Source organism: Bactrocera tryoni, chromosome 1 (assembly GCF_016617805.1).
Source record: "Bactrocera tryoni isolate S06 chromosome 1, CSIRO_BtryS06_freeze2, whole genome shotgun sequence".
Taxonomy (NCBI): domain Eukaryota; kingdom Metazoa; phylum Arthropoda; class Insecta; order Diptera; family Tephritidae; genus Bactrocera; species Bactrocera tryoni.
Window position 1 is genome coordinate 31,823,648 of NC_052499.1, and position 15,713 is coordinate 31,839,360.

Genomic DNA, 15,713 nt, shown 5'->3' on the forward strand with positions numbered 1-15,713 from the left:
GAGGGGTATGAGGAACCGTTAAATGATAACTGATACCTTTTTTGACACAAAATTCATACATTTCATTAGAGAGGTATCCCCTGCCATTACCAATATATAGATTTACCATTTTTAAGTTGAAGTGAGTCTCATTTTCGCCACAAAGTGTTTTAATACAAAAAATACGTCTGATTTATATGTTATTAAATAAGTATGTTACACAGTAATGTGTATACTGATCAATAAATACTACATAGAAGTTTTTATAATCAATAGTTGAGAGCGTAATCGGACCCCATACATCAGAATGAACTACAAATATAGGGCGTTTAATACTGTCTTTGTTTTTATATTTTTCAAATTTTAGCCTAGACTGCTTTCCGTTAATACACGGCTCACATAATTCATTTCTATCTAGCTGTACGTTTTTTATAAGTTCAACATATTCAAACAAGCCATCTCGTTTAATTTCTAAGAATTTTCCCACACTAATATGACCTAACCTTTCATGCCACAAGCGATAGTCTGCATCATTTGAAATTTTGAAAGTATATATGGACATACTTTACTATTCAAATTAAATTTTACAATCGGTACATTATACTCATATATCCCTTCAAATGCCAAGTTATCATTTTTGAATACTTTAATACCATCCGGATTAAATTTGACAGACATTCCAGCATCTAGCATCTTCTTCACGGATAATAAATTGTGCGGAATTTTCTTGCAATACAGCACATTTTGTAATATAATGTTGTTCCCAGAACTGTTAAGGTTAACTAGTCCTTTCGCAGTAGCATATACATAAGTATGTACAAGTTCTCCACGCTTTGCAATCTCAATCGCCACACTTGGATTTAAATTATCATACTAGGAAAACAAAGTAATGTTGTTTATTAAGTGATCTGATGCCCCCGAATGTAATATACAATCTACTCCGTCTGCCTTTTCAGTGGAATTTTTTAATTTCATCATAAATGCAAACGCACGCTCTGGCTGCGTTGTTGTTGCCATCTGAGCCTGTTTCTCTTTTACCGCTACTTTCATCATAAACTCAAATGCACGTTCTGGCTGCGTTATTGTTGCCATCTGAGTCTGTCCCTCTCTAACATTACTTTCTACATTTGGTTGCCTGCCTGCCTTTTTAAGAAGAAACAGTCTTCCTTTATATGACCTAATTTGCCCGAATGAAAACACTTTAGCTTAGACTTTAACTTGTTTATAAAAGGTTTCTTCACAAATTTTGTTAACTTGTTCTTGTACATATGCGTTATCCCTAAGCTCTATAGTTTGCAATACTTTAGCACGTGTGTCTTTGTTAACTCCCTTTAATTTAATTTCATGATCGAGAAGCTGTGTTTTTACAAAGGCTAATGTTTTGAGGAGGCTAATCCCACGGTAACTGATAAGGAGCATGCATCAGCTTCTTTGTAAAATATGGTTGGACGAAAGCATGCCCAACGATTGGAATTTAAGTGTCGATTGGAATTTAAGTGTCACGTCACTGTTGACAGTCATAATTTTGAAGTTGTAGATAGTTTCGTCTATTTAGGAACCAGTATTAACACCACCAACAATGTCAGCCTGGAAACCAACGCAGGATTGCTCTTGCCAACAGGTGCTACTTCGGACTGAGTAGGCAATTGAAAAGTAAAGTCCTCTCTCGACGAACAAAAGCTAAACTCTATAAGTCGCTCATAATTCCCGTCCTGCTATATGGTGCAAAGGCTTGGGCGATGACAGCAATCGATGAGTCGACGTTACGAGTTTTCGTGAGAAAAATTCTGCGAAAGATTTATGGTCCTTTGCGCATTGGCCACGGCGAATATCGCAATCGATGGAACGATGAGCTGTACGAGATATACGACGACATTGACATAGTTCAGCGAATTAAAAGACAGCGGCTACGCTGGCTATGTCATGTTGTCCGGATGGACGAAAACACTCCAGCTCTGAAAGTATTCGACGCAGTACCCGCCGGGGGAAGCAGAGGAGGAGGAAGACATCCACTCGTTGGAAGGACCAAGTGGAGAAGGACCTGGCTTCGCTTGGAATATCCAATTGGCGCCACGTAGCAAAAAGAAGAAACGACTGGCGCGCTGTTGTTAACTCGGCTATAATCGCGTAAGGGGTGTCTACGCCAATTAAGAAGAAGAAGAATGTTAAATTTCTCTCAGAGAGAGTTTCTATTGCAGTTATTACTCCATCATAGCTAATCGGAAGTGTTAAAAGTAAATTAGACTTTGTCCATTTCATCTATTTTGGCTCTTGCCGCGACTAACTCAGTTACTAGATCATCAAACTAATGAAAGTGGTTCACTAGCGAAGTATCACCTTTTAATTTTGAAGACAATACTTGTTTGCATAATGAAAGTTGAAATGCCAGGCTTTTACGCTCGTAAATAGTATCCAAATTGTAAAAAATCTGTTTAGCCGTTTCCCATTGTTGGCAAAAACTAAAAACGAGTCACTCAAACATTCGATTACAAGGCTCTTTGCATTTCTTTCTGCTCGTTTCACTTCCTCACTTATCACCGTTTGTTCTTTATCAATTACACTCAACAAATCGTTTTCCTCTAACAGCACCCTTACTCTGAACTTCCAAATGAAATATTTTTCCCCGTTAAAGGGTTTTATATTCCTTTTTACTTTGTCCATTTTCTTTTGCTGACTCTTTTAGTTTTCTTAAAGACTTCACCACTTAGCCGCAAATGTGTCTGGGCCCATAACCTATTGATTTTTATAAACAAATATCAACCAGCCTGATTCAACTTTAAGTAAAACAAGTAAGGAAGAGCTAAGTTCGGGTGTCACCGAACATTTTATACTCTCGCATGATAAAGTGATAATCGAGATTTCATTATACGTCATTTACATATTTTTCAAATACCGTATTTTTGTAAAGTTTTATTCCGCTATCATCATTGGTTCCTAATGTATATACTCGTATTATACAGAAAAGGCATCAGATGGAATTCAAAATAGCGTTATATTGGAAGAAGGCCTGGTTGTGAACCGATTTCACCCATATTTCGTACATGTCATCAGGGTGTTAAGAAAATATTATATACCGAATTTCATTAAAATCGGTCTAGTGGTTCCCGAGATATGGTTTTTGGTCCATAAGTGGGCGACACCACGCCCATTTTCAATTTTTAAAAAAAGCCTGGGTGCAGCTTCCTTCTGCCATTTCTTCCGTAAAATTTAGTGTTTCTGACGTTTTTTGTTAGTCGGTTAACGCACTTTTAGTGATTTTCAACATAACCCTTGTATGGGAGGTGGGCGTGGTTATTATCCGAGTTCTTCCATTTTTGAACTGTATATGGAAATGCCTGAAGAAAACGACTCTGTACAGTTTGGTTGACATAGCTATAGTAGTTTCCGAGATATGTACAAAAAACTTAGTAGGTAAGTAAGTAAAGTTTTAACTAAGGCAAAGTGTCTAGGTACGCATGTGCATAAAAAGTAATTTTGAACAAAAGCGCGTAGCAGAGAGCTTTTTTCTTTCCAAGATCTTCTTGGCTCTATCCCTCTCCCATACACACAACACTATATTGAATATGTGTATCCATGTGACTTTTGTATCTTCAACAACTACCAATCACATTGTGTCACACCATATCGCTGAAAAGGAATTAAATTCGGGGAGATAAAAGACAGTTACAGCTGTTCAAAAATGAGTGAAAATAATGAAGAAATTCGCTATATTTTGAAATTTTTGTATAAAAGTGGGAAGAATGCCACGCAAGCCACCAATGAAATTTGTGAAGTTTACGGAGACGATACTGTATGAGTTCGTGTAGCACAACAATGATTCACTTGCTTCCGATCTGGAAATTTCGAAATTTCGATTTAAACTGATAGAATAATGTCTTTAGCGGAAAAATGGCAAAAAGTGGTCGACCAAAATGGTACATATTTGTTTATTTATTAGTTTAAATATAAAAAAATAAGTTGAAGTTTGCTTAGAAATACCAAAAGACTTTTTCAGAATGGTAGGCAAAAAAAAAACACATGTACACAAGACAATTTACGTAAATATTATTATCTTAAGAAAACAACCCCTTAATGTTTCAATAAGCATTCCTCTATACAAATAAATCACTATTATCAATAGCATTCTCTGAGATGAAACGCCTCTGTGTCTGGTGGAATGTCATGCCAATAGCGGCGGCACGGAGCAAAAATTGAGGTTTGACAAACATACATACCAAACATTCGTACGAGCTCGCATGCAGGTTAAGTTTTAGTTTAATAATCGTGATGTGCTGACAATAATCTCTAAAAATTCCCTAAGCTAGCCATGGTTCTACGGCAGTGGCGTCGGAATTATTAGCGGCTGAGTTTAGTGGATGTTCCATGGTCAGCTGAATTTGTAATTAACGCATTGTTAATATTTCTCATACTTGAAGTGGATGTTTGTTTATTTTAAATAACCAACATTCCAAGCTATCGAACCAGCGGCTAGTCAATTGTCTGTGAGCACCTGGAGAGTCAACGTTTTCGCGCAACGTGTTTCTGTGAGTAGTACAAGCCGAAAATGCAGCGTTCGTTAGAGGAAGGTACGCGATTAAATTCTGTGTGAAACTCGGTAAATCTGTAATAAAGACGTTTGATATGATCTAGCAGGTTTACCTAAATGTTGTTTTAGCAAGAAGTGGTGTGTTTCGGTGGCACCAGGACCTTTTGGAGGGCCGGGAAGAGGTCCCTGATGAATGAGCAAATCAAAAGAGAAAACGAGGCTCATTGTCTTTTTTGACATCAAAGCCATCGTCCACCATGAGTTTGTTCTTCCTGGACAAACTGTCAACGCCAAGTTAAACGAAGAAGTCCTCAAGAGACTCAAACGAAGCGTCAAACGGGCCTGACAAGACATCTCAGCCGATTGGAAGTGGCACCACTACAACGCCCAGTCTCATACCGCCTTTCTTGTGAACAGCTACCTAACCAAGACCGGCATCCCAACGCTTCGGCAGCCGCTCTACAGCCCAGACTTTTTTGTTTCTTTGCCTGAAAAGTTCGATGAAATGCAAGCATTTTGAGGATACAGAGGGCATCCAAGCAACATTCACCTCGGATCTCAAGGCTATTCCGGAGAATACCTGCCGTGACGCCTTTAATGCTTGGAAATCGCGTCGGCAGCGATGCATTTTTCACAGAAGGACCGTATTTCGAAAGATTTTAAAGAATTGTAACGATTGGTTCAATAAATTTTTTTAAAACGACTTAATCCGATTACTTTCTGGACAAACCCTAAAATAAACTTTAATAATGTTGCAATTAGTTTTGATACGTATTGATACCGAATTGTGCGCATCATCGCGGATTTGACAAAATTTGTTCCTATTCTTGCTACAATATTGGCTATGTTTTCATGAGTGTTCTTTGCATTGCTTTGCTAAGCTTAGTATCCAGCTCCCAAGAAATGTAAAAACTTCATATAAAAAACGCTTAAGAAATTGTCAAGAAAATTTACCGCAGGTCCTAGCTAGTATGCAGCTCTAAAGAAATCTAGTACTAATTTTTAATATATTTTTTCAATTAAATGCGAATATGGCAACGCTGGTTTAGCGAAGAAACATGAAATCAACAATTGTTTCTTGAAGGAAATTCAAAGTAATCGTTAAATTTATTCTAAATTAGTTAAAATCGTTATTATGAAGTATATCTCATTTTGAAATGTTGTATAAAAGTTACCAATCATCAACAACATTACTTAAATCGCATTGGAAATATTTATGTTACAACACACATACATATGTACATATTACGCACAAAGTCTTTTTTCTTTGTTTATTCTCTCTTGCTCTTCTAATGTGGATCATTCACAATGCGTAACCAGCTGTCAAAATTACTTGAAGAAATAATGTATTTTTTTTTCTTGAGCAATTACTTGAGAGCTGCATACGGATCTTTGTTAAAATATGACTTATACTGCTATTGAAGTGATGCGATTACCGATTTCGTTTTCTTAGCGTCGTATTCAGATGAAATGAACTAAGTCGAAAAACTATGAAATAATGACATTTTTGTATATAAGAATTAAAAAATAAAATAATTAGGGACGACTACAGAGAATTACTGGAATTGATCACAATATGCTTAGGAACAGCGATAATTTCAGGGACCTAGTCCTTATATTTTTTGAAAATGTAGCTATTTCATGAAGGATTTAATATAGCAGAATACGAAAATAATGCTTTAGCTGATATACATATGTACTTTTATCATTCAATTTTATGTCAATATTTGCTTTAATTGCGTTAATCCATCTAAAAGTGCTCATTTAACGTTTACTTATGAAGTAAGAGAATACAGAAATTGGAGGATGGAGCCATGTGTAAAAGTTCACGCCAGCGAGTAAAGTTCTTTGAGCGCCATCACTTGGGATTGGTAACCAAAGGACATCTGTTTGAGGGCGAGCTAAAGTAAAAAAGCGAACCGTCCCTCTCCAGGGTAATGTACTGGGTTTGGGACCGGCTACGAAAAGATGCCCCCAATGAAAACTGACCTGTCTCCGGATTGAAAAGCCACCAACCAGATCGATCATGTTGTGATAGACGGAAGACACGTCTCCAGTGTCGGACCACTACCTTATTGCAGCCAAGATACGCGCCCGCGCACCAAAGAAAAAGAACAACTGATACGATGATGAGTGCCTTGTCGCAGTGGAGAGAAAACATACTGCCTACCTCGCAACGTTGTAGAACTGATGGGCACAGCACACTAAAATTATGAATGGAACACTTCTCCATCCTACTGAAAGGCAGTGAAAGCAGAACACTAGGAGACGGTGAAATATCCTCCATATCGCATATAAGGCCCTATCGAGCTGCCTTTATGGTTCTATGTCTGAATTTGGTGTCCCTGCAAAACTAATACTGCTGTGTAAACTGACGTTGAGCAATACCAAAAGCTCCGACAGGATCGTGAAGGACCTCACCGAGCCGTTCGATACCAAAGAGCTTTCAGACAAGCCGACTCCAAAGCAAATGGGTCTGGTGGTGAACAAGGGCAAGACGAAATATCTCCTGTCATCAAACAAACAGTCGAGACTAGGCTCCCACGTCACTGTTGACAGTAATAACTTTGAAGTCGTAGATAATTTCGTCTATCTTGGAACCAGTATTAACACCAAAAACAACGTCAGCCTCAAAATATCTACGTTGTATCTCTTGCCAACAGGTACACTTTGGACTGAGTAGGTAATTGAGAAGTAAAGTCCTCTCTCGACGAACAAAGACCAAACTCTATAAGTCACTCATTACTTCCGTCCTGCTACATATATGGTGCAGAGGCATGGACGATGACAGCATCTGATGAGTAGACGTAAGTTTATGCAATCTGTCCAGATCTTCCTCTAGCCCCGTCATTCCCTGATACTGGTAAATAAACTGATTTCTGATTTTTTAACTGACTTTAGATGACTTACATATGTTTGTCAATATGTGTGACATTTGCTAAAACTAATGCGCTGAATTTGAATGAGATTGGTTTAGATCCTAGAATTAGGAAAAAAAAATATTTACACACCATTCTTGAATATAACTAACATATTAACCAACATTTGTATGTATATGTACATATTTACATATGTACTATATTGCATAAAGTTAATTGTAATAAAAAAACCAATTACATTGTTGAGGTGAGAGCAATTTCACTCGCGTTCTGTACCAATATGCATACAAAATAAAATAAGTATTTATATTTACATCTTCCAGATATTATCGGAAGAAGACTGGATATAATAATATTTGGGGCAACTGGATGCGCTGGACGTTTCACAGTTCTAGAAGCAGTGAAAGTTTTGAGATCCTACTCGTGGGGCATTGCGGGGAGAAATAAAGCAAGTCTATATATACTATATATCTTGATATTTAGTAATTAAAACTTTAGTAATATGTGAATACATCTTTTAATAGCAAAAAATGGAACTACTTTTACAAGAAATTGGTATTCGATGCAGAAAAAATTTAAAGGATACTCCAATCGTTACAGCAAACTTAAAACATAAAAGATCGCTTTATAGTTTGGCAAGAAAGTGCAGGGCAAGTATTTTATACATATGTATATCAATACAAATTTTTTCATCAACGGACCAAGACTCACTATATTTCTGAATGCACTATTATCATATTATAACCTCACCCATTAAGCCGTTATATAATATTCTACATTAGATATTTATACCTGGTTTGAGTAAGCTCTCACAAGAGCTCTTTTCTCATGTCATCATTCATAGGGGGAGGGTTGCTCCAAATGTCCTCTTATTATTTTTTGAAAATTTTCCGTTTTAATGAAGTTGAAATACTCTCTAACATTATTCAACTATGTTTATTATACTCTCGCAACAAAGTTGCTAAGGAGAGTATTATAGTTTTGTTCACATAACGGTTGTTTGTAAGTCCTAAAACTAAAAGAGTCAGATATAGGGTTATATGTACCAAAGTGATCAGGGTGACGAGTAGAGTTGAAATTCGGATGTCTGTCTGTCCGTCCGTCCGTCTGTCCGTCCGTCCGTGCAAGCTGTAACTTGAGTAAAAATTGAAATATCATGATGAAACTTGGTACACGTATTTCTTGGCTCCATAATAAGGTTAAATTCGATGATGGGCAAAATCGGCCCATCGGTAGCTATGTCAACCAAACTGTATAGAGTCGTTTCCTTCAGGCATTTACATATACAGTTCAAAAATGGAAGAAATCGGATAATAACCACGCCCACCTCCCATACAAAGGTTATGTTGAAAATCACTAAAAGTGCGTTAACCGACTAACAAAAAACGTTAGAAACACTAAACTTTACGGAAGAAATGGCAGAAGGAAGCTGCACCCAGGCTTTTTTTAAAAATTGGAAATGGGAGTGGCGTCGCCCACTTATGGACCAAAAACCATATCTCAGGAACTACTATACTACTATACCGATTTCAACGAAATTCGGTATATAATATTTTCTTAACACCCTGATGACAATTACGAAATATGGGTGAAATCGGTTCATAACCACGCCTTCTTCCAATATAACGCTATTTTGAATTCCATCTGATACCTTCTCTGTATAATATAAGTATACATTAGGAACCAATGATGATAGCGGAATAAAACTTTACACAAATACGGTATTTGAAAAATATGTAAATGACCGATAATGAAATCTCGATTATCACTTTATCATGCGAGAGTATAAAATGTTCGGTGACACCCGAACTTAGCCCTTCCCTACTTGTTTTTTTTATCCAAAAGTGTTAAGTGACGTTGGTCTCTGCAGTAGCCAATAACTTACTCACGGACGCCTAATAAGGATTGGTTAACGATGATGATTGACAGGTTAGTGATACCGATTGGAGATTTGAAAATAGTGAAGTGGATCCAAAAATTCAGAGCTACCGAAACTTTGACATATTCAAAGAATTTTTATGAAGATCAACCATATGCACTCTTTATACATATGTATGTATATAAAAAGTACGTGTACGTTGTTTGTCCCCGATTAACTCCTAAGCTACTGAACCGATTTTAGTAAAATTTAGCACACTCTGTCCAGTTCGAACCAACTTAAAAGATAGGATAGTTAATACAATTCATAAATAAAGAATACAGTAAAAGCTCTATTAAATGGACGCCCTATTAAGCGGACATCTCCATTATCCATGCAAATTGTTGATGTGTATTAAGGTTGGTACGCAGCTCTCAAGTAATTGCTCAAGAAAAAAAATACATTCTTTCTCAAGTAATTTTGACAGCTGGTTACGCATTGTGAATGATCTACATTAGAAGAGCAAGAGAGAATAAACAAAGAAAACAAACTTTGTGCGTAATATGTATGTGTGTATGTGTATGGTAACATAAATATTTTCATTGAGATTTAAGAAATGTTGTTGATGATTGGTAGGTTTTATGCAACAATTCAAAATGGAATATACTTCATAATAATGATTTCAACTAATTTAGGACGAATTCGACGATTACTTCGAATTTCCTTCAAGAAACAATTGTTGATTTGATGTTTCTTCGCAAAACAAGGTTTGCCATATTCACATTTTACTGAAAAAAAGTATCAAAAATGAGTACTAGATTTCTTGAGAGCTGCGTACTAGCACAAGTAAGTTTGTCGCAGGAAAGTATCTCGACCGTTTCTTAAGCGTTTTTTTATATGAAGTTTTTACGTTTCTTGAGAGCTGCGTACTAAGCTTTAAGTACAATCTATTAAGCGGACAACACTATTAACTGGTCAGAAACGCTGCTAACCAGACATTGAGAAAGTAGCCTTAACTTCGTTATTATGAAATTTATTTGTATAAACATATTCAAAACTAGAGTATAATTGTACAATCCCTTGGATTCTTATACCGACAAACATATTTCGCCTTTATTTGTAAATAAAATTTTCACTGTATTGAATAGTATACCACAGCAACGCGTGGCCGGATCCCCTAGTATATACAAACATATAGTATATAATATATTTGCGGCAGTAACGTCAAAATTGTGCCATGAGTAGGGAAAGCAAACTGGGCTTATATTTTTAAGTTTTAGTTCTAATTTGGCTTTTATTAAAAACGCATAGCGCTTGCTCCACATATAGAGCTGAAAACACAGTCTTTTTGAATTAGCACAGTGCTGAACTCATAATTTATATACTACTCTGATCAAATTGATTTCCATTTCATTTCATTCAAAGTAATCCCCTCCCGCTGCAATACACATTTGCCAACGAATTATTCAGTCATCATATGTAGTACTTGGAAAAATCCTCCACCGTGTTGGCCATCAGAGCCTTATTCGATTCAGCTTTTATATCCTCAATTAAGTCAAAACGGTGTCCTCGGAGTGGTCATGTGAATTTGCTGAATAGCCAGAAGTTACACGAAGGTAAATCAGGACAATGCGGTGGTTGCGGCGGTTGCGGCACGATATTAGTTGAAAATGGGGCGAAATGATCACGAATAACCAATGCAGTATGAGATGGTGCACTATCGCACTTCTTTGTTCAATAAATTCAGACATAGTAAAAATCGAAGAATTCACTTTTAGAGCCTCACAAAACGACGCGTATCTCAAATAATAATGAATATTTTGACGTGAAATTTAGCATAGATGTCACTAATAGTAACAGATCGAAAAACACACGAAGTATAAATTAAAAATTCACATTTCAATTTGAGGCACAATTCCGATTTCTTTGGCGCCGCGATTTGAAGGTACCGTTGGAAAGAGGAACGATTAAAAAAATATAACGGGTTATAGGTGCCGCAAACGCTTAGTTTACGAAATATTCGACCTTAAAGTTCAAAAATTCCCAAAATTCGAACATTTCAACAAGCTATTTTACCACATTAAACACACTTTACTCACATTTTTCACTTCAAATTAATTAAATTGAACTACATATAAACTTTTAAATAAATCCACATTTTACACTTTTAACAGTTTTTTTACAGAAGAAATCTTTATTTTAAAAATTACATTTTGCACTCGTAGTGAACATCATGTCTATGCTAAAAATTACGACGAAATGGAGCGCTGCCATGTGATAATAAGGAAATTCGCTGAAATTCCTTTTCCCAAAAATTCCTCTATCCATTCATATGGATATGTTCTTTATTTAATTTAATAAACAAATAAGTAATATTATATAGTAATATTATATAATAATATTAAATATATTGTCACCTAATATACAAAACAACGTATTATCAAAAATAAATGGGAAGCGCTAACAGATATAATAACCAAAATATAACCACTTTATAACGAAATTCAAGATATATTTTTTATTTTAACGCAGAAAGGAGTACTATGCGAAAGTACTTCAGTCACCCCGAATACCCGGGTTATTTTTTTTAAAGCGCGGCCGAAGGCCCCCAACGTAGAAAGGAGTACTACGCGAAAGTACTTCAGTCACATAAATCACATATTACACATATACATATGTAGAAAGTATTTTTTTTATAGTTAATATAGAAAAAAGAATCGCGCGAAAAAACAAACAAAGAAAATTTTTAAAAATCCTACATATGTGCTGTTTAAGATGTGGCAAGGCTCGTTTTCCTCATAATTGTAAACAATCTAACCTTTTCAACGATGAGTGTGCTAAATGATTTTTAAATCAATAAATTTAGGTAAAATATAGCAAAATAAAAGTGAAATGTGAGATATTTCAATGTTTAGAGTGTATATTTAAACATACAGAGTGAAAAACGTGAAAAAATTTAGTGAAACATAGAGAAATTCCATGTATTATTAGTGCAAATTTTTGAACTTTTAATCGTGAATATTTTATAAAATAAAAATTATTTGTATATTATTTTTGGATATTTCTTCTCTGGAGAAGCACCCCTATCCGCACATACCCCATTTATACGGAAATTCGGTTGGCGGAGGGGTAAGCCAAAGTAATCGGAATCGTGCTCAATTTGATCACATCAATAAAATAATTGTAAATTTCTTTAAAAATATTAAAATTAACATAACAAACGCAACCGATTTTGCTTTGTGATTGCTTTCAGACATCACAAATTGGGAACATTTGTGCTTTTGAAATCACCCAAGCATACGGAAAACCTCACAATAGTGGGGGTGGTGATTTTTGTGAAGGCATTAGAATAGGGCTGTAAATTCGTCGAAATATAGAGTTCTAGTTATGCATTTTAGCGCAGCGCCAATCATATTTATGCTTCGCGCTTGTCTATGGTGAATTTTCACCGTGTCAATAAATCGCTAAATTTGATAAATGTCTGCTTGAATTTTGGTAATGTGTGATTGTGAAAAAACGTGAAATATATTTTCTATTTCTGGCAAAATGGTAAGGTAATTTGTCAAATCGTCGTTTGATGCGTTAAGTAGTCATATTTGTTCCAAACTGCTACATTTCCGTCAATAACTGGTATGTAGTTGGATTTTGTGAAATTAATAATTTTGCTGTCGGATCCCTGAGTACTTAAAAGTGGTAAAATAACCCTGTAAAGGTGAAAAAAATATTACCTAAGGTTGCTCTTGTGAACCTTCCTATTATCTATTAAATTGTGGATCGTAAAAGCTTTTGTAAAGTTATTGCGAATTCTTTTATTGGTCCTAACATAAACTTTATCTCCTGGCTTGAAAAACCTCGTAAGTTATCGCTATTGCCCCTGGCCAACTCATTTTCCTGGGCTTTAATTAATTTGCCTTTTATTTCGGTCGCTCAATATTTTTTCGGATAGATCGATGTGCCCTACTGTGTTCCATTGCCAGTATTTCGTTTTGATCGTCCTCGTTAAAAATATCATTGACTTGTTTCATTGTGTAACAAAATTTTATTGACGGAAATTTCCTTACAATCTGATCCTGAATTTTGCCAAAACTGCAACGAACAGCGTTAACTACATCAGGATTAACGCCTTCACCAATCAATTCTAGTAGATGCCGATTACTATAATTTTTAAATGTAATTTGATGCCTTATCCTTGACTTGAAAATAGTTCATGTCTTCTTGGTTGTAATATTTCCTTCTTCAAGAATTATCTGACTTCGAAATGAATTAACAAGGTTTTCCACTTTTGGAATAACTTCTGTTAGAGATTCTTCACTATACATGGTAGCAGATGAGGAGTATTGCTCTATTGCATTAATGTGCTGTCGTGACAATGCATGGGCAACAAAATTATCTTTTCCGGGTTTATAATGAAATTGGGGTGAAAACTCTTCCACAAATGCTCGCCCGCGTTTTATTTTTGTGTTTGGAGTCTTATTTGAGAAAGCGAAGGTCAAAAGCTGATGATCGGTAAAAATACTCAACTGTTTTACTCCGTATAAATAGTTTCGCAGCTTCTGAAGGGCCCACACTATCGCTAAAAGCTCTCTTTCATTGGTAGCATAATTCTCTTCGGCTGTCGATAACATTCTGGAAGTCATGGTTACTCTTTCCTTGGGATAGTACCGCCCCAATAGCGTGTGCTGAAGCGTCAGTTGTTAAGTCAAATGATTTATTATTATCAGGATATAGTAGAACTCAATTCTATCATTTTCTGATTGATTTGTTCTCACATGACCATTTTCTCCCCTTAAGTATCTTGTGATAGGCTTGACTATAGAGGCATAATCTTTAATAAACTTCCTATAGTAACCAGATAGCCCCAAAAATGCTTGTAAGCCACGAAGAGTGCTAGGTGCTTTGTAATTCAGAATGTCATTGATTTTATCAGGGCATGTTTTTATCCCTACCTTCGAAACAATAAATCCAAGGAACTTCACTTGTTTCTTGTTGGCTTGATAAAGTTTTGTTAAAATTTTTTCGATGCCTCTGAAATGAATATAATTAAATCATCGATGTAAACATGACAGCTTTTCCCTATTTTTTCTCTAAGAGCATCATCAGTTGCCCTTTGGAAAATTGCTGGTGCATTTTTCAGTCCGCAGGCAGTATTTTTCCTTTCCTTCTCAGTCAACTTAATTTGGTTAAACCTCGAAAAATGCCGATTTTCCCCATGTTAGTTAAAATAACCGATGTATCTTGAATTGGATATCTGCCAAAAACTGTGTTGACATTCAGTTTCCTAAAATCAACTACCATCCTCATCTTCTTTCTCCCGTTCTCGTCTATCCTTTTTTATGGAGATCGAGAAAACGAAATACTTCATCTCGTAGTAAATTTTTAACTTCCTAATTTATAAATTCTAAATAAATCGGTTCGTTATCAATTGTCCTAATGGTGGCTGGCTACCACATTAGTGTTAAAATCCTCATCTGGATTTGAGAAAACTTCTGAATATTTTTCCAATATAAATGAAATCTTTTCCGTATTCCCTGGTTCATTAGGAGAATTTCTATTTGCAACTATTTTATTGACATTTTTACACTCATAATAAGACAATAATGGGATTCTCTTGCTCTTGCAAGATTGCACGATGACACAAAATGCAAAATTCCTATACCGAAATATGCAAGGCCAAGAGAGAACCCATTGCAAAATCTAGTGATATATGAACGGCTGATTCGGTCAATTTATTGAGAATGACTATTGAGACTGTAACAAATCTTTATAATTTAAGTAGAAATTATAAAATATATTTAAAACTTACCTTTCTCAACAATTTAACGGCGAAATATGTCTTTATGTAAAATGATTGCAATTATTTTTTTACGTGTCATTGCACGAAAATAAACATGGACTTTGGTCTGACATAATTTACAACCATTGCATATAATTTTCTGCGAGTATTTGTTGTTGTGCCGTTGCACCAAGTAGAAAATTCTACAATTCGTGCACCGTGCAAGGGTTTTGCTTTATTTGTTTATTTATTTATTATTATAAATATAAAAAAAGTCAAAATGCGATTAGAAATACGAAAATACTTTTTCGACTATTCAAAATTTTTGCGTCAACTTCCTTCAAAACGACAAACCCAATAATACCATTTAAGGTTTTAAGTTCGGAAAGAAGGTAAAAAGGAGCAGCTTATTCGAGCACGTTAATTAAGCACCTCTAATTTTCACGGCAGTACCGTAGATGGATCTAACTTTAAATGAGTTTTCTATATTCCTTCTCCCTTTTAAATTCTCGTTGGGTTTGATAATTTTTTTTTCCGCCCCAGTATCAATCAACAAATTCATTGGTCGCCCTGTCAGCGTCTTGTTTACCTATGGTAGGAGAGCCCTACGTCTAAAAAAATTGCGAATTTCCATTATAATTATGAACCGAAGTTGGGTTAAGTGATTAACACTTTGAATTTTCGAAATATTTGGTTATC

At 35.6% G+C, this 15,713-nt stretch overlaps 1 protein-coding gene across 1 annotated transcript in view; it reads left to right on the forward strand.

Moving 5' to 3' along the window:
- LOC120779703 (saccharopine dehydrogenase-like oxidoreductase) overlaps positions 1-15,713 on the forward strand; it is a 93,738-nt gene that overhangs the window by 66,019 nt on the left and 12,006 nt on the right. The window contains exons 2-3 of the mRNA XM_040112069.1: positions 7,707-7,831; positions 7,908-8,033. Of these exons, the coding sequence (XP_039968003.1) occupies positions 7,707-7,831; positions 7,908-8,033 (251 nt within the window). The remainder of the gene's footprint in view (positions 1-7,706; positions 7,832-7,907; positions 8,034-15,713) is intronic.